General features: G+C 42.7%; 3 protein-coding genes across 6 annotated transcripts; all 3 read left to right on the top strand.

Annotated features, from left to right (window-relative positions):
* The first annotated feature begins 8,002 nt into the window (after positions 1 to 8,002).
* LOC115662108 (protein DETOXIFICATION 16-like) lies at positions 8,003 to 11,307 on the top strand. The gene is made up of 8 exons (XM_030584292.2): positions 8,003 to 8,446; positions 9,031 to 9,575; positions 9,781 to 9,867; positions 9,972 to 10,028; positions 10,368 to 10,606; positions 10,795 to 10,901; positions 11,005 to 11,091; positions 11,181 to 11,307. Exons 1-8 carry the CDS (start codon positions 8,114 to 8,116, stop codon positions 11,256 to 11,258), a joined length of 1,533 nt encoding a protein of 510 aa, XP_030440152.1. The 5' UTR covers positions 8,003 to 8,113; the 3' UTR covers positions 11,259 to 11,307.
* A 2,571-nt stretch (positions 11,308 to 13,878) lies between these two features.
* LOC115662111 (ATP synthase subunit beta, mitochondrial) lies at positions 13,879 to 17,226 on the top strand. The gene is made up of 9 exons (XM_030584297.2): positions 13,879 to 14,423; positions 15,003 to 15,078; positions 15,184 to 15,272; positions 15,424 to 15,541; positions 15,636 to 15,739; positions 15,858 to 16,016; positions 16,116 to 16,340; positions 16,428 to 16,739; positions 16,924 to 17,226. The coding sequence occupies exons 1-9, from the start codon at positions 13,938 to 13,940 to the stop codon at positions 17,035 to 17,037; spliced, it is 1,683 nt and encodes a 560-aa protein (XP_030440157.1). The 5' UTR covers positions 13,879 to 13,937; the 3' UTR covers positions 17,038 to 17,226.
* Positions 17,227 to 19,247: 2,021 nt separating this feature from the next.
* LOC115662110 (fruit protein pKIWI502) lies at positions 19,248 to 25,229 on the top strand. 4 transcript variants are annotated; one of them, XM_056309218.1, is made up of 5 exons: positions 19,248 to 19,897; positions 20,896 to 20,995; positions 21,089 to 21,184; positions 21,264 to 21,344; positions 22,406 to 25,008. In XM_056309218.1, the coding sequence occupies exons 1-5, from the start codon at positions 19,317 to 19,319 to the stop codon at positions 22,430 to 22,432; spliced, it is 885 nt and encodes a 294-aa protein (XP_056165193.1). In that variant the 5' UTR covers positions 19,248 to 19,316; the 3' UTR covers positions 22,433 to 25,008. The 4 variants fall into 4 exon arrangements, with proteins under 4 accessions (XP_056165193.1, XP_056165194.1, XP_056165195.1 ...); XM_056309219.1 differs by lacking the exon at positions 22,406 to 25,008 and adding an exon at positions 21,638 to 22,250; XM_056309220.1 differs by lacking the exon at positions 22,406 to 25,008 and adding an exon at positions 21,570 to 22,250.
* The last annotated feature ends 607 nt before the right edge of the window (positions 25,230 to 25,836 follow it).

Raw genomic sequence — 25,836 nt, 5'->3', positions numbered from 1 at the left:
CCACCGCATAAAGGATTGCCCGCAACGACACCAAGTAAAGCAGTCACAGCAACCACAAGTGATGCAACAAAACGGAGTTCCACCGCATGATAATCGTCCTCCAGCTCAAGGAAGGATTTATGCCATTACTCAAGAGGAAGCGGAAAGCTCCAAGAATGTTATTACGGAGACTTGATAATCGGGTGACTGAACTCTACTTGTGCTATTTTATCATAGTATTTATGTATGACATTTCAATATACCCGAAAGATCCAAGCAAGCATAAGAAATATTTAAGGATGGTAAAAGATAAATCAGAGTCGCATAGCGGAAGCGTGGGAAAGCCAAAGTTTGAAGACATTCACCGAAAGAAAATTTTTCGACGTTTTTCGAAAAAGTTAACTAGGGCTACCTTCAGAAAGGAAGGTAGAATCCAACTGTAATAACGGTTATCAGCAAAGCATCAAGATGGCACCATTTGAGGCATTATACGGTCGAGCTTGCAGAACTCCAATCTATTGGAACGAGGTCGGGAAAAGAAGGTCACGAGTCTAGAGCTAGTCCAGCTCACCATAGATGTTGTCCAGATAAGTAGAGAAAGACTTAGGACGGCACAAGTCGGTAAAAGAATTAGGCTGATAGGCGCCAGAAACCGCTTAAGTTTCAGGTAGGCGATCATGTCTTTCTGAAGGTGTCACTAATGAGGGGTGTGTCACACTTCGGAAGGAAAGATAAGTTAAATCCCAGGTACGTAGGACCTTTTTAAATTCTAGAAAGAATAGAGAATTTGGCCTATTGGTTGGCGCTGCCATCAAAACTTGCTCAAATACATGTTGTGTTCCATGTATTAATGTTGAGAAAGTATGAGCCGATCCGACATGCGTGCTGAAGTTCAACGAGGTCGAATTGGACAGCAGAATGTCCTATGTTGAAGAGTCGGTGCGGAACGTGGATCGTAAGGAGCAAGTGTTGAGAAGTAAGGCCATTCCCTTAGTAAAGGTCTTGTGGTGTCACCATGAAATAGAAGAAGCTACCTAGGAAAGTGGAGAATTAATGAAGCGTTCATATCCCCACTTGTTTGAGGAACCAGGTACGTTTTAAATTTCGGGGACGAAATTTTCTTAGAAAGGGAGAATTGTGACATCCCCAATTTTGGGCCTGAGAAGCCAAGGATAAGTGGTGAACGAATGAGCGAGTAGTTCGAGCCGAGGGTCGGTAATGGAACGAACAATATGGTCGGAATGAGTGTACCGAGGATTGATCGTGGTTCAATCGAAAGATTGTTCATGATATGGCCTAGGGATCGATAGTGGAATGACTTCCCGATCACGTAAGTTGATTAGAGTGATATGGCTATGGATTGACCTTTCAACCATAAGGGCCGTTAGTGATACGGTCCGGGATAACTGTGGATCAGTACCATGTCGGCATGTGTCGGTCGCGGGTGATACCGCACGGCCATGCAGAGGTCACGAGTGACCATGAGTTAATTCCGGGGTATTGATTTCCACGAGGCTACATGACAACCGAGGGTCGACCATGAGTCGTTGATACTCGAACGTGGCTCGATCACGAATCGGCCACGGATCATTGCGTCGAGTTAGGTAGGCCATGGATGAGTCAAGTGCCAGGCCGTGTGCCTAGTGGCTTGGTTACGGCCCGGGCAAGATTGCCAGTCGCACTAGCCAAGGCCATGTGCCCGAACATGACTGGCCACATTGCCCGTCAGCTGGGCCACGGACCGGCTACGTGCTCGGCTGTATGCCAGTCATTGTGCCTGACCCTCGTGCCAAGCGTTGTGCCCGTAAGATCCAATTCCGACCTAGTTCCGTGCTTAATGAACTTGGCCATGAGTCATGCATTGTGCCCATTCATGAGCCAATGCTTGTATTTAGCCCATGGACCGATCCCTCGCTCGTGTGGCCCGGCGTGGTGCTCAGCACGTTGCTCATGTGGCCTGGCATGGTGCTCAGCACGTTGCTCGTGCAGCCCAGTGCGGTGCTCGGCCCGGCGCAACGCCCGTGCACTTGGCCATACTCCCGGCCATGTGCCGGCCGTGTGCCCGTGTGGCCCAGTAGCGTGCCAGGCCATACGCTCGGTCAAACCAGGTCACTCGCCCAGTCAACCAGTTGGCTTGAGCTAATTCCATTTAACTTGAACCTTAGTTTGGTTGTATTTGGTGATATTTGAGGACATTCTCGCACCGAAACTCGGATTGAATAAGATTATTAAGTGAGTCTTGGTCGCGGAAAACCCTCGGAAATCATGGAATTGATTATGACGCGGGTTTACGACTTAAGTGTCGATTAGTTGTTATTGTGCAACCCGATGGTGCTGAGTTATTGTGAGCCGAACCGACATTTCTAGAAGGCCAAAATAGGCTCCGAGTTTATTTTGTTGGGAAGAAACTAGAAGATAAGCTTTGACCTAGTCAAATCTTCCTCAAGAAACCTCCATTATTGTTATTGACTTATGGACCCTTTTCATAATTACAAACATTAATTGGCTTGAACTTTGGAGGCCCCTTCATCATTACAAGCCATAAATGACCTTAGACTTTTGAGGCCATTTCATGATGTTATTTTGTCTCCTTTTATTAATGGCCTAGAGTGATGACCAAGGAAAGACTTCTATAAATAGGGAGGAAGAGAGAGAGAGAGAGAGAGAGAGAGAGAGAGAGAGAGAGAGAGAGAGAGAGAGAGAGAGAGAGAGAGAGCCTCACGTGAAGCCCTCCTCCCTCACGCCATTTCCTCTTCATTCTCAAGCCATTACCATCTCGCTTCTTGCTTCCTTGCTTCTTGTTCACGCCAAATAGAGAGAGGGGGAGAGGAAGAACCGCACCAACCCGCCATACGTCTCTAGTGTTCGGCCACATAAAGTCCACATTCAAGGGCCGTGTGATAGTGTTCGAGCCACACACCAAGAACCGCCCGAGACTCACCGAGGCCCTTGTGTCCATCACGCGCCTTTCATTTTCTAGTTCTTGTTTTATACCGTTGGGTAAGTAAACTTCCTAATATCGGGAACGGAAGTTGTGATGCATTGTGACACGGTTTGCTTGGACCGTTTCTCGGTCGTTTGGTTGGTCGTAGTTGGTTTAATCCCTTGATTTGATCATGTTTCATGTTTGATGTTTGTCTTGAGCTAGAATCGAGATTTGGCTAGTAAAATGCACACGTTATAGCCATGCGTGGTGTTCTCTTGTATGAACTTTGCTATTGATCTGCTAGTGATGCGGGTGCAGTAAGAGCCGACTTATGTTAACAGCTATCCCCTCGTCCTCGCTTGATATTAGTAGGTTTACTTGCTGAGTCTCCCCGACTCATCCCTCGTTATTTCCTTTTCAGGTCCGAAGAATGGCATATCTCCCGACCCGGTTTGGCAACCCCGTGGAAATGAAAGCCGAAGTGCTCACCATGATGATGCTCGAGAAAGCCGAGCCTACCGTCGGATCACGACGTATGTGATGGTCAATGAGGCCCTAATGGACTTGGTGCCTCACCTGTACGTAGCATGGCATGATTACACTGACGGAGAATGAGTTAGACCCCTACGTGGGTTCAATGGACTTTTTTCTACGGCACGGGCAAGCCGGCTCCAAGGCATGCCACGGGTGGGGTGTAGATTGGCCATGCGGACGGGAAGCGGGGAGGAGATGTGAATGAAGTTAGAAGCGAGAAGATGAAGTAGAGGGGATAGGATCACCCAAGCCAAGTTTTGTTATTCATAGTCGGCTAGAAACGAATGAGCCTCTAGAATATGCGTGTGAAATATGTGTTGTTTGCCATGGCCCGCAGGGCTTGTTAAAATATGTTTGCATGCACTGTAAATATAAGGTTTGGTCATGATGCTGCTCGTCTAAATTCCGCTATTGTTCTGAATGTGATTGTCCCGAAATTATGTTTCCGCTTGTGTGTAAAGAAAGATAATAATGAACGGGACGTCACATTAATGACCCCGAGGTGGGGGCGTTACACAAGTGATCTTTTTTTGCCGGAAGTGGTACTTAAGTGAGCGAAAAAAAAGTTGTGGCACTCCTAGTGTTCTTATCCCTCTTTAGTTATGCCTCCGATCCCAACATCACCTATCGCTCATTACGGTGCTCCCGTTGATTTTGAGGGGGAGCTATACTAGTTTACAGACCCTGATTTCCCTTCGGTTATATTCGTGCGCTATACCGCGACACTATGGGTGGATGTTGGAGTTCCGGGAGGTCTTGTCCCATATTGTTTCGTTTCGACCTTTGTGCTTGTGGACGGTCAGCTGGTTGAACCGATCCCCTACCTTGATGGTGGCAGTAGTGATGATGGTGATAATGGCGAGGAGTAGTTAGTGGGAGTTGGTGTAGTAGACGCAGGGGAGACAACTTTTGAGATATCACGATAGTGACTTTTTGGTGTGGTCTAATCGATCGGGTGAGTGATGACGAGTGATAGCCGAGGAGGCTTCGTCCAGTGGTGGCTAGGGAGTATATAACTTTTTGATTCCTCCCTACTACACCAACTCCTATTGACTACTCCTCGGCATTATCACCGTCATCACTACTGCCACCATCAAGGTAGGGGATCGGTCCAACCAGCCGACCGTCCACAAGCACGAAGATCGAAACGAAACAATATGGGACATGACCTCCTGGAACACTTAGCATCGCGGTATAGCGCACGAACATAACCGAAGGGAAATCAGGGTCTGTAAACTAGTATAGCTCTCCCTCAAAATCAACAAGAGAACCGTAACGAGCAATAGGTGATGTTGGGATCGGAGGCATAATTAAAGATCTGTAAAAATAGATATCAACGGGAGTGAGCTAATGCTCAACAAGAGATAAGACTAGATTATAAATCGACGGATCCTACTAACTCTCAATTCCTAGGACACATCTAACATAAAATAATTAATGTTTCCTATCATGAACGCACACTATCTAAAAGCAACATCAGTAATCACAAGTATCATGCCAGCATGCATCATAGCACTAACCATATCAAACGTCCTCAATCAACTCATTTCCAGATCATAGCAATCTATAAGAACAACTTAATAATTTGCAGGCATACCACAACCACATGCCACATTATTTCAATGTTTCACTTGTTTAGTCTCATGCCTAACTCATGGATTACGCTAGTTATTCACTGGTCCGCGCAAGGCACTCCAGATTATGCCGATTTACTAATTGGCTTGGCTTTTGTGGTTTATCGACCACAAGTATCTCTACTCCGAGGCATCGCAATTTTCTAATCACGACATCCCCGCACACAGCTCAGGGGCATCCTGATCTCCTATGGGGCATCATCGGCGCAAGGCCCGATGGACATCTTTTATGATGAATTCATATCACACAACTCAAGCACTTTCCTTTATACACGCAGCAACAAAACCATTTCACGCCATACATTTTATCATAGCTAGCAAATACATTGAATAACATGCACCTTAAGAGTGTTTTAACACCTGAGCATCACACATTAGTCATGCACATCCCAAAATTTTTCAGAATTTGTTATCACAAAAGTGACCTACTTTGCACAATCATATCACATCACATTGAGATCAATCACATCTCATTGGAATGCTCAGAATGTATAGATTTTATCTCCAGAAGACATCAAATTGAAATTTCAACGTTCTCATATAGAAAATGATGAATTTTTGCAATCTGGCAAAACTAGACGGTTTTGCACTGTTCATGAAATCAGAATTAAAAATATAGTACATGGACTCTGAAAATTCTAAAATTTGAATATGTCATAAAAAAAATCTTAACAAACATTTTTCATGAGAACACAAAATTTGGATCTTTCTGTAAACACAACTTTTAGTAGCTCAAAGACAGACCAAAAACAGTTCGCTGGAACAGAATCCTTGCTTCTCAAAGTAAGCTCTTTTCAAAAACCAAATCATCTCGAAAAATTCCCAAATTTTTATATGTTATATATAAATAAGTTCTCAACAAATTTTGTGAGGAAATTTGTTAAGAATCATTCTATAAAAACTTGTGGAAAATCAAGAAGGTGTAAAGGTCACAGAAACAGTAACACTGGATGGTTCAAACCTGATTAGAAAGTGATCCTTCGTACAAACAAAATCAACTTAGAAAAATATAAATTTAAAGTATGTTATACTTCAAGATGTTGGGAGAAACTTTGATGAAGAAAGTTTCTTAAAATTCGGTCCACAAAAATCTCTATAAAAATAGTAAACCGAGGAGGTATAGTAACAACGAATCTGGGTTTCAAAATCAAACTTCAAGGATTCAAACTCCAGTTGATACCCACGAATTTTCATCCCACAAAACTCAATCCAAAAGATCTAAACCAACATGCAATAGCCAATCTTACCTTTATTCAACAACCTAGACCCATCTTCTTCACATGCAACTCAAATTGAACATCAAAAACACACATGCTAGGCTACTAATGATCATAGAATGCACATGCAACCATTCTAGATGTCAAGAACCACACATGCACTCAATTTCCAGGTCTGGTCATACCCATACATGCCCAACAAACTCAAGAACAGCACATGCAAGTCATAAAAATGCATCCATAAATTATTTCTAACAAAACCAAGGGTGTAGGAACATTGATAGGCTTAGAATCAAGTCTCATCTCCTTGCCTTGAAGATCTAAAAGCTAGAATCTTTCCCTTCTATCTGCTGGTAGGTTCTTTAAGCTTGAGAATAGAGGAAATTAAGATGAAGATGAAGATGGAGATGGCGGTGAGAGGAGGTGAGAGTGAGCTGCCGAGAGAGAGAGAGTAGAGAGGGAGAGTAGCTTGTGGTGTTCTTGTGAAGAAAATGAAGGGGAAGAGAGAGCGAGATGGCCGTAGGTTTAAGGGGGAAGGGGAAGTGAAAGACAATGATGGTTCATCATCATTAGCTTCAAGGGAGAGTGTTAAGCCGACCTTGTCATTGTGCATGAAATTTTAGTGGTTGAAGTGGGTGGCCAACAATGATTATAAGACCAAGTCCTCAATGCTTATGCCCATATCCCTTGAGGTTGGTTCTAAAGCCTCTTTTGTCTAAAAAAAATACTTTTGACATGTATAAAAAATCAAAGTATGGTCCTCAACATGAACAAAAAATAACATTATCACTTTGACCGATACAGAAATGGTGTAATTTTTATATTGAATTCTAATAATTTAAATTTTTTTTTACCCCAAAACATAAAGTGCCTGTCCCACGTAGAATTGAGAACCGAATCAAAACCAACGGGTTCACCTTTCTAAAGCCTTTTTGTTCTTGTTCGTCAGTGTAGCACTCACTCATGTCTCCACGTTGCTCATATGTCATGCCAAATCGTAGCCCACGACTCAAGTGCTTGAGCTCCCTCACCGACTTGGCGAGCTGGCCTGTGAAGTCTCCCATTCTTCAAAGACAACGATTTAAGGAAAAAAATTATTATGAATGGGAGCTTGGGTTAGGTCTGGTATAGGGCTATTGTTCTTGAGAAATGACTCAGTTTGGGGGTGGGGCCTAGAGAAAGAAAGGTGGGTTCGGATCGGGTTGGATATGGGTCACTAAAATTTTATTGCATAAAAATGGATCAATACGGGTTCAATTGATCAATTTAGGGACGCCGAGATAGAAACTTTACAAAATTCAAGTTAAGTAGATCTTGGATAAAAATTTCAAAGAGCATATTGTAGATATTATATAATTGAGTCATCAAGCATCCACGATAAAGATATACTTCACGCTAGCTCTGTAGGTGTCCCTGGAGCAAAAGATCTTTAAAGCGAGTGTCATTGAGGCACTAAGAAAGCATACTTAATGAAAAGGAGCATGGCGTCTTGTGGTGTAGACAGCAGGGCTACACCGGTAGGGAAGCTTGGGCGGTGGCCCGGCGGTGGGTGTAGAGGGAGGCGAAGGGGAAATGGTAAAGAAGAGATAGGAAAAACAGGAAAAAGAATTCAGGACGTTCAAACTGTACTTGTATTGATGCATTTACAAACTACAAAACATATCACTGTCACTGCGGAAAAGCACATAAATAAAAAGATATGTTATCCTAAACTGAATAACCCTTTCTATAACTCAAAGGGCACAAGGCCAACTTAAGAGAAGCCAAACCTGTTGAGGCGGTAGAGACAGAGAGAGGTTGTCGTTGACTAGACCCCAGAAAATATGGGAGGAAGAGGAGGAGGTCAAGAAATTGATGAAGCAGCTCTTCTTGAATCTCCTCTGATCCAAAACCGAATCCAAGATCGCGTACACGACAATGGGGATGACAACCGAGCACATTCATACAGCTTGGTTCGAAGAGATGGGAAACGTGCGATCATAATCGAAGAAGTGAAGAAGCAGGTATGGCTGTCGGGGCCGCTGATCGGAGTGAGCATGTTGCAGGAGAGCGTGCCAGTGATCTCCACCATGTTCGTGGGCCACCTCGGGAAGCTCCCTCTCTCTGGCGCATCCATGGCCACTGCGTTCGCTTCAGTCACCGGCTTCAGTGTCTTGGTATACTCTCCATTTCATCACTTTCTCGTCCTCGTTAATTATGCTGCGACATTCATGTTCCTATTAGTTCATAGCAGTAGTTGCCGTTGTTGTTGTTGTGGTGGTTTGCCATTGTCTCTGATAATGGTCTTACTGGTTAAAAGACAGGAATAGACGAAGTAATTGAGGAAAATGTGTATTGAAGAAGACAATAACTCAGCACAAGATACAAAAATTGAGCAAGATATGATATAAATCGACATATCGAAACACAGTTTTTTAGGTACAATGCACATTCTTACTGTAACATTTTCGAACTGAAAAAAAGTTCGATTGGTTGCCTTGAGATGGCATTCGGGTGCTAAATATGAAGAAGTCATGGTAAAACTTTTCTGAGACTTATCTCGAGTTTTCACTATCCTGGTCTCTAAGCATATATCATGCTTCTCTGGTGTTAAATTTCCACGCGCGACACCGCTCGCAAAAATAACATGCTACATCTGCTCAGATCAGCTATTCTTTGAGCATAATTCACAGGTTGTGTGAACTTAGATTTTCATTTTGTTCGCAAACTAATTTGTTGTGATTTAAATGTCTGATGATAGTTAGGAATGGGAGGTGCATTGGAGACATTGTGTGGCCAAGCCTATGGAGCCAAACAGTTTCGCATGCTTGGAGTTCACACGCAACGAGCTATTCTTACGCTTCTATGCCTAAGCATCCCTCTTGCAGTCATATGGCTCTACACCTCCGACATTCTCATGGCTTTTGGCCAAGACGTCGAGATCTCCACGGAAGCGGGAATTTTCAACCGTTGGATGATCCCAAGTCTGTTTGCGTATGGCCTCCTCCAATGTTTGAACCGGTTCTTGCAGACGCAGAATAATGTTTTACCGATGATGATGAGCTCTTTGATTACTGCTTCTCTTCACATAGTCGTCTGTTATGTCTTCATCGTTAAGTTCAGACTAGGAATCAGGGGAGCTGCTTTGGCGAATTCGATTTCAAATTGGAACAATGTGATTCTGCTGGTGATTTACGTGAAGCTCTCTCCCGCTTGCATCAAAACTTGGACCGGTTTCACCAGAGAGGCCTTGCGGGGCATCGTTAGCTTCATCAAGCTTGCTGTTCCTTCAGCAGTTATGACTTGGTGAGTACTTATTTATGCTTACGTTAATTAATGTAATGCCAAAATTTATGACAAGAGAAAAAATTAGCGGTTGTTTTGTTATTTTGAATTGTTTTGATGATAATTGATCTAACTGTAAATCTATGTCCCAATTTCAGAGGTGAGAGTCAAAGCCTTGACTTAGTGTACTCACATCACTTGTCTCTTGATTTACTTTCTTTCGCAGTTTCGAGTACTGGTCCTTCGACATGGTCATTCTTCTATCGGGCCTTCTCCCAAATCCAAAACTAGAGACGTCTGTATTATCGATAAGGTATGAAGTGAAAATCACTGAGCAATTAGAAGCATTACAACCAGGACTTTCCTTTTTCACGGAATGATAAGTTCAGAACTACCTTCATGTCCTTGTTTTTGCAGCCTCAACACTTGTTGGATGGTCTACATGATATCTGTCGGTCTCGGCGGAGCAATCAGGTTCATTGAGTTATTCGCTTCGCTTGCAACTTATTATGAATAAGAAACAAAAAGAAATAAAGAGAACTAATCTTGCTTGGCATTACCTTCTCCTGGATGCATTTCCAGAACTATCAGTTGAGGGTAAAATAAATCAGATTCTGTGAGGACAAGTCTCACAATGCTCTTGATGCTGTGGTACGGAAGGAAACAACAGCATTGACTGCCAAATGTTTGATCATCTGTTTATTTATCGAGAATTAGATAGAATATAAATATCTGTTGTTGATCCTAGCTCATACATTTGGACAAAAACGAAAAATGTTAATATGTAAAACTCTCCGTGCTCATTTTGTGCAGTACTAGAGTATCGAACGAACTAGGTGCGGGCCGCGCTGCAAGCGCCCGCTTGGCATTGCGAGTTATGATTGCCATTGCCATCATGGAGGGCGCAATAGTTGGAATCATGACGATTTTGGTACGCCATGTTTTGGGGAAGCTGTGCAGCAACGAAGAGGAAGTTATCGAGTACGTCGCCAGAGTTTTGCCAGTTCTCGCTTTCTCGGATTTCTTGGACGGGTTTCAGTGTGTCCTTTCAGGTCCTAAATTTGACTCCTCTTAATTGTATTCTCATTCTATTACCGGCTAGTTTTAGGGTAGTGTCACGTATGTATCTCAGATCTCCTGATTACAAATAGCACAGGAATTGTTGGTCTTAACCTTTTCACTTGCTGTCGGATTACCATTTCAAGTCCTTCACATACATTATGATAGTGATCGATCACAGGGTCCGCAAGAGGATGCGGATGGCAGAACCTCTGCGTTTGGATAAACCTCGGGGCATATTACGTTGTGGCAATTCTGTTTGCGTTCAGTTTCCATGTCGGAGGGATGGTATGAATCTCTCTACACGTTTGTGCACGCGCCGTGCACGCGCCGTGCTAAATACTCGTCTGTTCCGCATCGGGCGATGACCAAGTGATTGATCTTGAAACAGGGTCTATGGATGGGGATCATATGCGGACTCTCTGTACAAGTCATGGCACTCGTCGCAATGATTGCACGTACCAACTGGGATCAGGAGGTACTTAACCCCCACCAAGCTCTCTCTTGTGCAAATGGATTGATTCAGTACCTCTTTAATACTCCTGCAACCTTTTTCCTTCTGTTCAGGCAAAGAAAGCCGTGGATGAAGTTACAGCACTAGGAGCCCAGTTTGATGAAGAACAAGAACAGAGCCAGACGTGCTAAATACTGAAATTAAGCTATGGGTTTGTACTGTTATAGTCTCTCTAGAATACAAAAATATAACTTGCTGCGTCTACAATAGCATCATCTGACTGAACAAAACATTTTTACTATATATAAGCATTTGACACGTAGATCCGCATATAATGTTTTCGTAAATTTTTAAAATTTAAAGATTGTTTTAGATTTTGGTGGAAAATTGAAAAAGTTGATTTTTGACTTTTACAAGTCCGAACAAACAAGCACTTCAACTTTCAAGTATTGACTGTGCATATCACGAGAACAATCCGTGCATTGAAGATTATTATATTTTCTTATTTAGTTGTTTAATAAGCATCACGAAGGCATTTATTGAAAAAAAATTATTAAAAAAGGTCCAATCTTTGATCAACTTGACCATCGACATGTTACTCTTTATGTGCTACAAATTTATGCATGTGTTTCACTAGAAATGGGTGTTGACCCAAATAGTGAAAAACAATTTACCAAAGGTTCACCTCTGGGTTTTCTTCAGATGGCTTAACAGTGATTTCTAACAGGAATTGAATTGGTGTGAAAAAGAAGATGAACAATAAACTTAAAAGTAAATGACTAGACTATAAATGATTGAAATTTAAAAGAAATTAATATTGATAAATTAAAAAGGTACATCGGGATTTTGTTCTTAATGATCGTGTACACTACAATAGTTATACACTGCCATATATATAATCTCTAATTATAACCGCCCATTAGAAGTTTTTATACTAAATAAGTTGTAACTACATTTCCAACTTCCAAGCTTTAGGCCTCTTATATGCACGCCGATCTCATCCACAAATGATGGCAACTCCCAAGGCTATCGTCACTCAATTGTCGATTGATAACTTTGTCGTCAATCGACGTGGTAGTCTTCGTGTTCTCCTCTCTATCTAGAACTTAGCTAGATTTAGTTGGCCAACTCGTTGTGCTCATTGTCGACATGTCTAGTTCATTGCCGCTCGACTACTTGTCGATGTCATCTTGTTGTCTATGGCTACATCATTGATGTAGAGATTCACACCTTTATTCGACATCTTCACTTTATTTCCTTTTTTTTTTCTTTGTCCAACACTTAGCCAATTTTGCAACATCGCCACCGATCGGTATTGTTATTGAATCGAGATATTCGTCAATCACTTGTCTTTGTACGCCGATAGCTGTATTTCATAGTCATCGATACTCATCATCCACAATCGTCAATAAGCTCTTTTTAATAATCATCGATAACTGCCTTATGCAATTATTACCGGATAACATGGCCTGTCGATATCGATTCCATTATCAAATTCTATTTGACCAAATTGACTTGGTGTTGATTACGAAGAGTGGTTATTTTTTTATGGGAAAAATTTCAAATAAGGGTCTGAAGTGGATTTTGTGTCAAATAAGGACCTGAAGTGGATTTTGTGTCAAATAAGAACATGAAGTGACTATATCTATTTCAAAGAAGAGCCTAACTTTTCTTGTGGTGAGGGCATTTTCGTCTTTTAATTTTTTTTTTCTTTTTTCGTTTTTTCTGGTTTTCCCTTCTTCCCCGGTGGCTGGTTGCCGACCATCGGCGAGGGTTGGGCGAGGGTCGCCCTCACCCGATCTGGCGAGGGCCGGCTTCGCCGGTAACAAGCGAGGAACGGCCTTGCCGGTAACAAGCGAGGAACGGCCTCAACTAGGTGAAGCGACCCCCTCGCCCATGGCCAGCGAGGGCGGCCCTGCCCAAGGCAAGGGTCGCCTTGCCCAGTCGAGGCCGTCCCTCGCCTATTGCCAGCGAGGGCGACCCTCGACCCACCCTGCCAGGCTTCACCGTTGGCCGGCCGGCCGGTCACCAGCAGACCGACAGGGGAAACCAAAAAAAAGGAAAGGAAAAAAGAAAAAAATTAAATTAAAATTAAAAAAATTGGACGAAAATGCCCTTGACCTCGTCGTTTAGAATATTTCGCCGACCGGTGATCGACGAGACCAGGTCCTTATTTGAAACTCTCATGGTCACTTCATGTCCTTATTTGATACAAAGTCCACTTCAAGTCTTTATTTGAGAAAATGACGGCACTTCACGCCCTTATTTAGAATTTTTCCTTTTTTTATGTAAAATAAAGTAGAAATACCTCAATTTAAAAAAAATGCCATAAGCTACGGAGCTCAGATTTAAAAAAAAAAAAAAAGAACAATCATAAGCTATCAAGCGGAGCCTCAAAAAAACGGCACGTCGTTTAACCCTCTGACCAACCGTTGTGCTTCGGTAACGTCGCAAGCTTTTTCCCATTTCGTTTTTTCTTTTTTTTATTTATTCATTCCATCCAACTTTTTCTGGGATAGAAATGGGAATTCAAAAATTTGTAAAAATTGGAAAACGAAGAAACTTTTTTTTTTTGAAAAAATACGAATATTCCCATTTTGCGATCGCCGCAGAAAATGGGAGGAAATCGTACGCCCCACCGGCCTCCCCCACCGCTGATCTTCCATCCCCGATCGTTCCGACACGTGGACCGCGCGATGACGTGTAAGGCCGCGGAGCCGCGGTCTCACGCTAGTTAGGCGGAGCTCGGCCGTAGAGGATCCCACGCAGCGTTCGCCTCCCCACTGTGCAGCTAAAACACACCCAAAGCAAGCAGAGCCTCCGCTGCAACCCTAGCATTTCTCTCTCCCTCATCTCGGAAGCCCCCAGCCATGGCTTCGCGCAGGCTCTTATCCACGTTCCTCCGATCCTCCGCCCGGAGAGCCAGCGGCAGCCGATCGCCGTTCCCGGGCCCCAAGAGCTCGCCGATCCACTGCCCGCACCACCGCCCCTCCCCCCTCGGGTACCTCCTCACCCGCGCGGCCGAGTACGCCACCGCCGCCGCCGCCGCCCCCTCCCCCGCCGCCCCTCCGGCCCCCGCGAAGAAGGAGGGCGGGAAGGGCCGGATCACGGACGAGTTCACCGGCGCCGGCGCGGTCGGGCAGGTGTGCCAGGTCATCGGGGCCGTCGTGGACGTGAGGTTCGACGAGGGCCTGCCCCCGATCTTGACGGCGCTGGAGGTCCTGGACCACTCCATCAGGCTGGTGCTGGAGGTGGCTCAGCACCTGGGGGAGAACATGGTCAGGACCATCGCTATGGACGGGACGGAGGGTCTCGTGCGGGGTCAACGCGTGCTCAACACTGGCTCTCCCATCACTGTGAGATCACTGTTTTGGATGTCATTTCTGATTGTCGATGGATGCTTGTGTGGTTCCTTTGCGATTCGGTTGCAGCGATGGAAATGTATGATTTTGATGGTGTTGATGCGAGTCGGTGTGCAACCTTGGAGTGCATTGTTGAAAGTAGATCTGGGCTGGCAGAATCAAAATTTTTTTTTGTCAGTATTGCTTTTTGGGGAATGTAGGGGAAGAGACTATTTCGTTCTTTTGGATTTCGAATGATTTTATGAGTAGTTGCCCTCTGCTTTCTCAAATGTTCGCTAAATTACATGAGAAGTTCAACTTTTTCTTTTCCATGTAATTCTTATCGTTTGCCTTCTTTCATCTACTTGTTCTTCCTAATTTCAACTTTATATTTGATGTGATGCTGTAAATAGTCCTACATATCAGTTATTTGTTTAAATTCTGCGGTGTGTAGTATTGTCTGTGTATATAGACTTCAATGCTTCTGTCTTTTTAAAGGAATTGGCTTAGGCTGATGATGCTGTGTGGCTGTTTGAGTAAAAATTATCCCAGTGCAAAAAGCGTTTTTTGAAATGGGTTTGATTCTGCGTCTAGGTGCCTGTTGGTAGAGCTACTCTTGGCCGGATCATAAATGTCATTGGAGAGCCCATCGATGAGAAGGGAGATATAAGTAAGGAACTTTGAGATGCTTAGCTCACTGGATTTGAACTAAAAATATTGTGGTACTCTTGTTATTTCAAGCCATTTGATCTTTGTATTTGCTTTTACTCATCAGAGACGGACCACTTTTTACCTATCCATAGAGAAGCTCCATCATTTGTTGAGCAAGCAACTGAGCAACAGATTCTTGTCACTGGTATTAAGGTAAATGTGCAATTGTGAGCAGCAAGCTCAATTTTTTTTCTCACTTGTGTTTCTTTTTCGTCTTTGAACAATCATGAAAGGCTTTCTCTAGAAGTAGAGATACATCTTTTGTTCTGGCCATAAACTTAATTTACATTTTTCTCATTCCCAGGTTGTTGACCTCCTCGCACCATACCAAAGAGGAGGCAAGATTGGACTGTTCGGTGGTGCTGGTGTAGGAAAAACAGTGCTTATCATGGAACTGATTAACAATGTTGCTAAAGCTCATGGTTAGTCTTATGAAAGTATATGTCATTGAAGATGTAGGTTGGCCTTTTCCTCCAGTTGTTCTAGATGTATTCATTCTTTATTGGTTCATTGTAGGTGGTTTCTCTGTGTTTGCTGGTGTGGGAGAACGTACTCGTGAAGGTAATGACTTGTACAGAGAAATGATTGAGAGTGGTGTCATTAAGCTGGGTGATAAGCAGGTCAGTTGTGTTAGTTACATGTAGTTTTGCTCTTCTCCTTGGCTTTTATGGATCCTTATTGATATTAATTATGCTCTGGTACTTGAAATGATTTATATTTCATCTCCATTTAATGCAGGCTGACAGCAAATGTGCACTAGTGTACGGTCAAATGAATGAGCCCCCTGGTGCTCGTGCTCGTGTTGGTCTTACTGGGCTGACTGTTGCTGAGCATTTCCGAGATGCTGAAGGGCAGGATGTGCTTCTTTTCATCGACAACATTTTCCGATTTACCCAAGTAAGATTGGCTTGGATAAATTCATCAGATTGTTTGCAGGTTTCACTTGCTTATGCTTACTAATGTTTAATTCATGCATTCTTCCAAACGTTTCTGCAGGCCAACTCAGAGGTGTCTGCTCTGCTTGGACGTATCCCATCTGCTGTGGGTTATCAGCCAACTTTGGCTACAGATCTTGGAGGTCTTCAGGAGCGTATCACGACAACGAAGAAAGGATCCATCACATCAGTCCAAGCCATCTATGTGCCTGCTGATGACTTGACAGATCCTGCTCCTGCTACCACTTTTGCCCACTTGGATGCAACAACCGTGCTGTCTCGACAGGTCTTATGATTCTCCTTTGTTCACTTTCAGCTTGTTGTGGTGGTACTCGTGATCATGCTCTTACAATCTAAATTCCGTTTTGAGCAGATTTCTGAGCTCGGTATCTATCCTGCTGTCGATCCGCTAGATTCAACATCCCGCATGCTTTCTCCTCATATTTTGGGTGAAGATCACTATAATACAGCTCGTGGTGTACAGAAGGTTCTTCAGAACTACAAAAATCTGCAGGATATCATTGCTATTTTGGGAATGGATGAGCTCAGTGAAGATGATAAATTGACTGTGGCCCGTGCTCGTAAGATTCAGCGATTCTTGAGCCAGCCTTTCCATGTTGCAGAAGTGTTCACGGGTGCCCCCGGCAAGTATGTGGAACTGAAGGAGAGCATTAACAGCTTCCAGGTATCTCTATTCTCACCCTATCTATTGCACATTTAATCGACCAACGTGATGCCCACAGTACATGCCTGTTCCAAAAATATAATCAAGATCACTAATGGGGAGCTGCTGAGTACAATAACATTAAAATCCAATGACAGTTATATGAAGTAGATGTTGTAGTAACATTATCTTTGTGTATCGACAGGGTGTGTTGGATGGCAAGTATGATGATCTTTCGGAACAGTCATTTTACATGGTTGGTGGAATCGAGGAGGTGATTGCTAAGGCTGAGAAGATCGCCAAGGAGTCAGCATCTTAAGGAAATCATCCTTGTGCCTTCTCTTTTCTTGTTCTTTACTCTTGATTATTGTGAAAATCAATAATTTAGGTGGTGCTGGCGAGTCCAGCAACAGGAGCTTTTTTTTCAACTATGACTAGATCTATCAGGCATTCCTGTTACTGTTTGACTTATATTTTTGAGTGTGAAGAGGGAATGGAGTTGAGATGAGACACCTGCCTGCTAGAACCTTTTTCTCAACGTCACTTAATAAGTGAAAAAAAGAAGGCGGACATGTATATTTGAATTTTTCTTTTCAAGAAATTGGATGCTTAAATTGCAAAAATCCCTGTTTCATGAGTCTGTTGCTGAACGATGTGCCTGACGGTTTTCTCTGTGGTACTGGTACCATACAGATGCATGCTCATGTGTTTGAAACATTGGTGGATGCAGTGTTGTGAGTTGTGAGGTAAGTTTCTTCGGGTGGATAGTAGCTGCTGGCCTGTTTGGCATGACAAACACGATGCTGCTATTTTGTGGAAGTGAGAATAGTTGTCAAGGTGGAAAAATTAGTTTGCGTAATGTTGCTATGATGCCGCGCTGTGTGCCTGGTTTTCCTGAACAAAATAATTACTATTTTCCGTCAGTAAGCGTAGTTTGGATAGTTCCTCCTTCAGTGAATGCACTGAACATGTGGCTTAGAAAACCTCGCGGTTTGTGGGTTATCATATCGGAGAACAGTGTATCTAAACCTCAGTCGTGGCATTGGGAAAGCAATGGAAATGTAAGAGGTAACATGAGATCCTTGGCGTATGCTTTGCTTGTGACACGGTTTATCGATTCCAGGGTGCCTGAGCTTATCATTGTCCCTTTCTACACAAATCCGAGAGTTCACCTTGTGGATTTTACTTATGTGGACATCGTAGATAGCATTAGATTTTGGTATATTCACACACTTCTGTCCTTATATTTGGTTATGTCGTGTATTTGCCATTTCATAATAGGTTGAAATGTTGCTTGATTTGGAAAGACTCAAAGATGAAATGAGGTGCTCCTTTAGTTGATTTAGGGAGAAATCATATGGAATTCTTTCTTAGTGAAATCAATTTCTCATGTATTTGTGTACTGCTCCATGAAAACTAGTTTAACTTCCAACGAGCTGTGCCAGAGGGCAAACAGGTATGTTTAAGGTTTCGTGGCAATCTAAAGAATACCGACATGTCTTCGTAGGCATAAAATCTAGTCACATGTGTTACGCTCGAACAAGGTAGTTTGTTTTTGAGCGGGCGTGATTTGGTTTGGTTCGACGTGGACTGTGGAAAAGCTTGAACTAAATCCAAAACAAGTCAGAACAAAGAGCAAAGAAAACTCTGCCGAATATTTTGCTCCAGATTCAAAATCAATAAACAACGCTTTGATTCGACTCGTAGAGACCTCTCAATGAAATTGTGCAAAGGAATCTTCAATTACGAAAGTGTAGCATGGCTAGCCTAAAGAAGAATATATTATACGTAGAATTTGACAATATTGGTAGGATTATATTGTTAGGTATGTATTAAACTTACACATTCGCCGTTGGATGACTGGTATGTGTGTATGGAGTTAGTTTTTGTAACCGAACTGTTCCACGTGTTCACAATCTAAATGTGATTGTGTAAATTATTTCTTACACCAGCAACGGATCTGATAAATCGATCTTACAAATAGATTTAATTTGTTATAAGAACCACTAGTCGTTCCGCTCAAACATTTAATAAATTTTGTCACGCTAATAAATTTTGCCACCATCGTAGCAGGTGTAGAGCATTCATGATTATCGTAAGGCCGAAAAACGAATAATTAATGTTTGGTCGTCCTTCTCAACGGTCCTTCTCAACGTTTTTACTAATCAGAAAAACCTTGAATATATATATATATAGTAAACTTTTATTATTTCCTAAAATACTCCTGCTCATTAATCATTATTGATCTGAAGAAAAAATGAATTGTTGTATTATTCGCCACTCCGGCTATCTTGGAAGACGGCGGCCTACGGGCGGTCCTTCTCCGACGAAGAACGCAAAAACTCTTCTTATCCATTCCCCTCCTCCCAGTTACCAGGCGACCCCCCGAGAAGCCGCCACGTGGACACCCACTCCCCCTCCCCTCCCCCTCCCCCTCCCCTCGCCCCTCGAGCCCCTATCGTACACACCCACCGCGCACGTTAACCGTCGCCACCTCATCGCCGCCTTCGTCCCCCAAGTTCAGCGCCGCCTCTCTCGAAGCTCCGCCGCCCTACCGACCACCATCTCCCTTCATATACGACGATACGCTCCCCAAACATGTCCTTTGCCCTCTCCCCTCCCGCGCCTCCCCCCTCCATCGCGCCCCATGCGCGCCTTAGTGCCGCCGCCCTCCCCCCCATGTCAATCCTCCGCCGCCTAGCCCCCCTCCACCTCCGCCACCCCTACCACCACCGCCGCCGACGCCTCGCCTCCGTCGCCGCCGCCGCCGCCGCCGCCGCCGTCCGCCAGGACACCGCCGTCTGGACCCCCGCCCCACTGTCCTTCGTCGAGCCCGCCGCCGAGTCCCTCTTCCACGTCACCATCGACGTCTCCGACGCGCCCGAGCTCGCCGGCTCCCACGCGCGGCCCGGGCAGTACCTGCAGCTGCGCGTCCCCGACGCCACCAAGCCGACGTTCCTGGCCATAGCCTCGCCGCCCTCGCTCGCGGCGGCGCGCGGGGAGTTCGAGTTCCTGGTGAAGAGCGTGGCCGGCAGCACGGCGGAGGCGCTGTGCGGGTTGAAGAGGGGGGATGTGGTGGAGCTGAGCCAGGTCATGGGGAAGGGTTTCGACATCGACCGGATCGATCCTCCCGAGGATTACGCTTCGGTTTTCATCTTCGCCACGGGATCTGGAATCAGGTAAGAAGAACTCCTTTTCTCGTTCGCTCGTAGAAATTTGAAAATGAAATCGGTTGTCACAGTGATGTGGTAGGGCCAAAACAAACTAGACCTTGAGCTTTAATCTGCAAAATGGTTTGCTGCTAGTGACCTAATGGGAAAGCTAAGAGTTGTGGTGTAGCTCTGTTTACTTTGGAAAAATTATGTTATTTATGTGGTGTTGAACTGATTTAAGCTGAATGCCATTCTATTTCGGTCGAAACATGGATCGGATGTATTCCAGGTTGTGGTTGTTTGGCAGAATATCCTACTAAAATTGAGGTTTCCTCTTGAAAAATCCGGGGTGCGATGTGAATGTCTCCTCGTACTTCTGAGGAAGTGATTGCCGTAGTTTATACTTCTGATACATTGTTTGACGGCTACTCCTTTTGATGCTCGAGTATATCAACTGTAACTAATTGCTGTAACATTGAGAATTGGATCATAACCATCACCTCAGCGGGCTATGCTGATGACATGGAAACCTCTGTATCTTAAAGCTATATCGGGATCCATAGACTCGGAGGCTTTGCTAGATCAGTTTTGGTTAATAATTGATGCATTGTGAATGATTGATTAACATGTTAACGATCAGGGAAAGAAGTAATTTCTAGCTGCTATTTAAGAGATGGCCAATCTGGAAGTGGGTGATCGAAGTTTGAGCAATTTTTATTTGAGTGTAAGCAAAATTTTGTGTCCTTCACAATTGAACTGTTTTGCCGTGATTAACAATGTCAATCTCCGTGTCTTATCTTATGACGTCAGTCTCTTTATTACAGCATGAGACTGCCTTAGGATTTTGGAGCTTTCATGTTTTGATAGTTTTTTACCTTTTTTATCGCATGCTTTTTATGAAAGTTTTGATCTTCCTTGACTTTTGGTTCTTGTATTCTGCCATTTATTGTGCCTCTAAATATGTGCAAAGTATAAATGTATAACCTAGTCGGTTACTCATAAATATTATCTCTTTCCTTATGCAGTCCGATCCGATCTCTAATTGAGTCAGGATTTGGTGCTGACAAGAGAACCGATGCTAGGCTCTATTATGGTGCTAGAAACCTTCAGAGAATGGCTTACCAGGTTTGAATAATTCGGCGTTTTGTTATCCTTATACAGCTGCTTTTTGTGCTCAAATAGTAATAATAAGATGAGTTCTTTCTTCATTCCCCACAGGATAGGTTTAAGGAGTGGGAATTGTCAGGTGTTAAGATTGTACCAGTATTATCCCAACCAGATGATAGTTGGAGTGGGGAAACTGGCTATGTACAGGTACTGTTATTTGGGTGTTGGGCGTTCATTCAGTGCGTCATACTCGACTAAGTTTATGAATCTTCCTATCCCACCACAGGCTGCATTCAATAGAGCCAAAAGGAATTTTAGCCCTCAGTCGACGGGTGCTGTGCTCTGCGGTCAGAAGCAGATGACAGAGGTTAGATGCTGTTTCATATCTTCCCAATTTGTTCCTTCGTGAGTTGTTCTGGAATCTTGGTGAGCATGACAATGTAGCTTTCTTTTGGCGAATTTATTCCTTTTACTTTTTTCTATTTATCTGTTATGTCGTGCTAAAGATTCTCATCAATGCATTGCATTTTTCTTTCTTGTGCTTCGGTTTATGCTGATGCCATGTTTTTCTGATTGTTTACTGGACTATTAGTGTCATTATTAGCTCCATCTCTCAATGACAAAAGTTTCTCATACAATGGCGATGTACCTCGTTGAAAGGATCATGCTTGGCGGTAGCACGAGGTTTGGTGCATGAGGAAGTTTCTGCTAATAAGTGAAGCATTCGAGGTTGATGTCTGGTGGTTCTGGAAGATGCATGAGGGAGTTGTATGGGCGATTAGATTGCATTTAGTGCAGTGTCAATGAGGTCTCGGGCATACAAATTGCACAACTGCCATAGGATAAGTTCTTTGTGGTAATAACATGAAGGATGGATTATTTTTATTTTTTTGCCAGTTGAAGGATGGGCTATTTACTTTGTAAATTTTGAAAGAAAAGCTGTGCGAGGGTCTAAATACAATGTTTGGAAATGGTCAACCCAATTTCTTCCTGGCATTTTCTCTGTTGACGCAATGGAGATGCCCATCACAGTTGTGCATACTGCATAGTACTTGTCTAAAAGAAAGGTATCTGCGCGGTAAGATCCCTCTTGCAGTTTTTTGGCTGGTATCTCCGATACCTCAGCCGTTAAAAATCATAGTCACTCTACTCTTTTAGTTAGTTTTAAGTATGGACATCATAGTTTTTAGTGCAGGGATTTAGTTAACTCAAATAGAGTCCCCATCTTGTAAGTAACTTGGAGTAAACAAGCAAGCATTCACATTGTGCCAAATTAAGTAGGGATTTTCTTCCATGTTGTGAAGATGAGACTCTTTTAGACTCCGTTTGTTTATAATGATAAGTTCCTGGTTTTGATTATTTATATCTATTAGTAAAATGAGTTAATGGAAAATGTTTTCTTGTGTTGAACTGCTGGTGTTTTTGAAGTTCAAACTAATGTGTCAAACTGCTTAGAGAAAGTGAGCCACCAGTTCAAGAAAGATGGGGCGCTACTATGGAACTAGTTGATTTTGATTAGTAAGTTAATACATGACCATTTAATTGAGTATAAGTCAGCAAAGCCTCCCGCAAGGAGTAGGAAAAATGAGATGTTTTTCAATTGTTGTCTGCACTGTTTTAGTCTGTAACTTGTTGGTATCAGTCAAAGTTCTATATGTAAAAAGAAGATGCTACCCTGGTTCAATGAAGGAAAACAAAGCTCCTAACCAAGATACTCTAGCTTTGCTTTTCTTGAAGAAATTTTATTTCCTGTTTATGCTTTTCCCTGTTGAAACATGATTCCGCACTGAAAAAGTTAGTTCCTAGAAAACTTCGAATTTCTCACTTGTGCAATTGTAACCTGTTTTTGGGAGGTTCTGTACCTTGTAATCTGGCACTGCTGGCAATTGGAGTAGTTTTACCATTTTAATCACTTTAAACGGTTTCTCACTTTAATTAAGGATACCATTTCCATCTTCGTCTAGGATTAGTGAGGTTCCCACAATTGGATTGGAAGACTGAATCTTAAGATCTTAAGATTTTTTTAAATTATAAATATAATTTCTACAGACAGAATGATCGTAAAAGTATACATGATTAGACCAAAGAATTAAACGAACTAAGTGGTGAGGTTTCATAGCATCAACACCAACATTGACGGCATATAATTGGATGAGTCAAAAACTTGCACAAGTAAATCTATTTATAGCACCTGAAATTGACTTTTTCAGAAGTAATATTAACAGTAAGATAAAACCTAAAAGTTTAAATTTGTTCACATGTAAATTATATTCTCAAATTGACAGTAGCGCTAAAATGTATCTACAGATGAACTCATGAAGAGAATATAATATCCTAATAGCAACACTCTACTCCAAAAGACTCAAATTTCTGTGGAAGAAAAACTTATATTAGCTTTTCTGAAAAGTTTCTCTGATTAAGAAAGTTTAAGCACACACAGATATATCAAAAAGTTCGTTCATGCAGTTCTAAAGTCGGAGTCTCTTCACTTTCCGGTGCTACTGACATTCTAAAGTGCAATTTTGGGGGCCGATGTTGGTGGTGCCTCTACCATTTATGAACAAGAAGAAAGCACGAAAAGTGAGCTTTCTTTTAGTATGAACGGAAACTAGAAACCCTATTTGTCCGTAGGAAGAACAGAAAGCCCTTTCCTGTGTTGATTTTTAGAAATTATACAGGTAGGCATTGGTGAACCAATGTTCCACTAAAGCCTGATGGGCTTATCTTACTTCGTAGAGCCGAAATCCCAAACAAAGTGCACCTTGCCAGCAAAAACGATTACCAGTAATTCAATGTGAGGCAACTCGCAAATTCAATGTTTTAAGAAATTTTTGCGAATTACCGGTTTACCCCTGCAAATGATGTTCTACCGAGTTAACATGATTCTCAGGATCCGATTTGTAAGATCATATCAGTTCTCAATTTCAACTACATTGGTTTAGAACCCTTGCCAACTTAACCCCTAATAATCTTGATTTATAAGAAGACCAGTGTATCAATGTCAGCCTAGTTTTCTTTTACCAGAGAGTATGAAAGTGAATTGACAAATGTAAAGCCATTATATTTAATTCCAATAGAACTTTTTCTTAACTTTTGATCTCCATTCCTTCTATCCAAACACCTGGAAAAGAATTACTTTTTTCATGCTCACTCGCTTCGACTTTCCTTTGTTGCTTTCTTCTTCACCAAATGCTGCCTTAATAGAACACGTCCGTAATGAGTGGTTACTGCCAGGACTTCATGAAGTGGAAGAGGCATTTTGTAGAGTTGAAAGCTGTTGCTGATTTGCTTTCGAACCTGTTGTATATACAGCAGGGGCATATTTAATTAGATGCTGATGTGAATTGCATCAACAGTATGGCCGGAGTTCTTGGTTTAACTGTATTGGCTGCTTGCAGGATCTGGAATGCCTATTTAAAATTTTGCTACTTTTTATGTACTTACTCTTTGGGACATTACGATATTGTGGGATTTGACTCTCGGGAGAGACTTTAGACATGAAAGGCAGTGTGCTAGAGGCTTGAGCCTTTTCATCGAGTGCATTTTGAGGAGTCTAGTGTGTGCCCGCTATCTGCTGCTTTTGGCCAATGCTCCAGTCCTGTGTCTGTTTTGGGAGAGCAACAGCTTCAAGGGTGGATGGAATGGAACAGCTTGTGTCGTACATGTCTTATAAAAACCTTTGGCGAAGGTCTGATCCGGTGGTAGGGCAATCCAGCCGTTTGTCTGGCTCTATATCCCGGGACAAGTCCCAACTTCCCCCATTACCATTGCCTGTTCCAGTTTACATATTACAGGCAGAAAATTGAAGTTGGCGGGTGATGATTCAGAGATATAACGAAAAAATACATTATGTGAATTGCTTGGTTGTGGCAATTTGCATTATTTCTTAATGAGCAAAGTCACTACATTTTTCTGCTTCAATGCTATTCCTAACGCTAGTATGAGACTCATCCTTGAATTGAAAGTTCTCTTTTTGACCATTTGCAGGAAATCACTTCGATTCTTGTAGCTGATGGTGTTTCGAGTGAGAAGATTTTGAAGAACTTTTGATCACAATGGATGAGGTCAACGTGTTGTACCTATTATTTATTTTATTTATTCCAGCTGCTGAAAATCAGTAACATTTCAGCTCAGGAATAGAATAATAAAACCAATTTTGGACATTTTTGCTCTATACTCTGCATGTTAGAATTCCATGGAAAACAGTCTTCCAGCAGATTATAACAAGTAACAAAAGATTATTTTTTTGACTCTCTATCTCTGCTTCCTATGGTGATGAGTGAAATCACCAGCTGGACTTGCTCATCTTTTTGTAAATTATGCGAGGTCAGCATCCCCCCACTGAAATGCAAGAAGATATCTAGAGAGAATTATCAATAATTATAATTGTTGCTAATCCGTCCTAATGAGGCTCGCCCTCTAAGTACTTCCAAGTTGTCGCTGATGTTCAACGCTGGTTTTCAGGGTAGGCAGGTACTTTATGCTTGCAAGCTTTCAAAACAAATGCCTACCTTCGGTGGAACTGCAGAACGTCTCTTGTTTCTTTGGCTATTCCGCAGCTGTCCTTGTCCGTGTACATTTATAGTTTCAGACATTAAAACATACGCTCACCTTCACAGTCGGAATGCCATTGGTCTCTTACCTTGATTGGAACTCGACCAAAACTGCCGATCGATTTTGTCTAAGTCGTCAACGGTCTGACGAAGTTGAGTTCCAAGGACAACAATGACATTTAAGTGGAACCTTATGGCTAAGTCTGGAATGGATCTACTTGATAAAAGACTTGGTCGGGAACGTGTTGCGCACATCCATTTTATGGCCCACGAACAGTCTGGAACCGTGGTACGTGTATTAGATTC

This window comes from Syzygium oleosum, unplaced genomic scaffold (genome assembly GCF_021117445.2).
Source record: "Syzygium oleosum isolate NSW1041296 unplaced genomic scaffold, Sole_v2.1 Sole_v2.03, whole genome shotgun sequence".
NCBI lineage: Eukaryota > Viridiplantae > Streptophyta > Magnoliopsida > Myrtales > Myrtaceae > Syzygium > Syzygium oleosum.
This window is presented reverse-complemented; position numbering and strand designations above follow the sequence as displayed.

Coding starts and splice junctions, on each gene's coding strand:
- LOC115662111 (XM_030584297.2), top strand. CDS start 13,938: ATGGCTTCGCGCAGGCTCTTATCCACGTTCCTCCGATCCTCCGCCCGG. Junction 15,740..15,857: donor TTAAGCTGGGTGATAAGCAG/GTCAGTTGTGTT, acceptor CATTTAATGCAG/GCTGACAGCAAATGTGCACT. Junction 16,017..16,115: donor ACATTTTCCGATTTACCCAA/GTAAGATTGGCT, acceptor ACGTTTCTGCAG/GCCAACTCAGAGGTGTCTGC.
- LOC115662108 (XM_030584292.2), top strand. CDS start 8,114: ATGGGAGGAAGAGGAGGAGGTCAAGAAATTGATGAAGCAGCTCTTCTT. Junction 9,576..9,780: donor CCTTCAGCAGTTATGACTTG/GTGAGTACTTAT, acceptor TTTCTTTCGCAG/TTTCGAGTACTGGTCCTTCG. Junction 10,902..11,004: donor GTTTCCATGTCGGAGGGATG/GTATGAATCTCT, acceptor ATCTTGAAACAG/GGTCTATGGATGGGGATCAT.
- LOC115662110 (XM_030584295.2), top strand. CDS start 19,317: ATGTCCTTTGCCCTCTCCCCTCCCGCGCCTCCCCCCTCCATCGCGCCC. Junction 19,898..20,895: donor GCCACGGGATCTGGAATCAG/GTAAGAAGAACT, acceptor TTCCTTATGCAG/TCCGATCCGATCTCTAATTG. Junction 20,996..21,088: donor TTCAGAGAATGGCTTACCAG/GTTTGAATAATT, acceptor CATTCCCCACAG/GATAGGTTTAAGGAGTGGGA.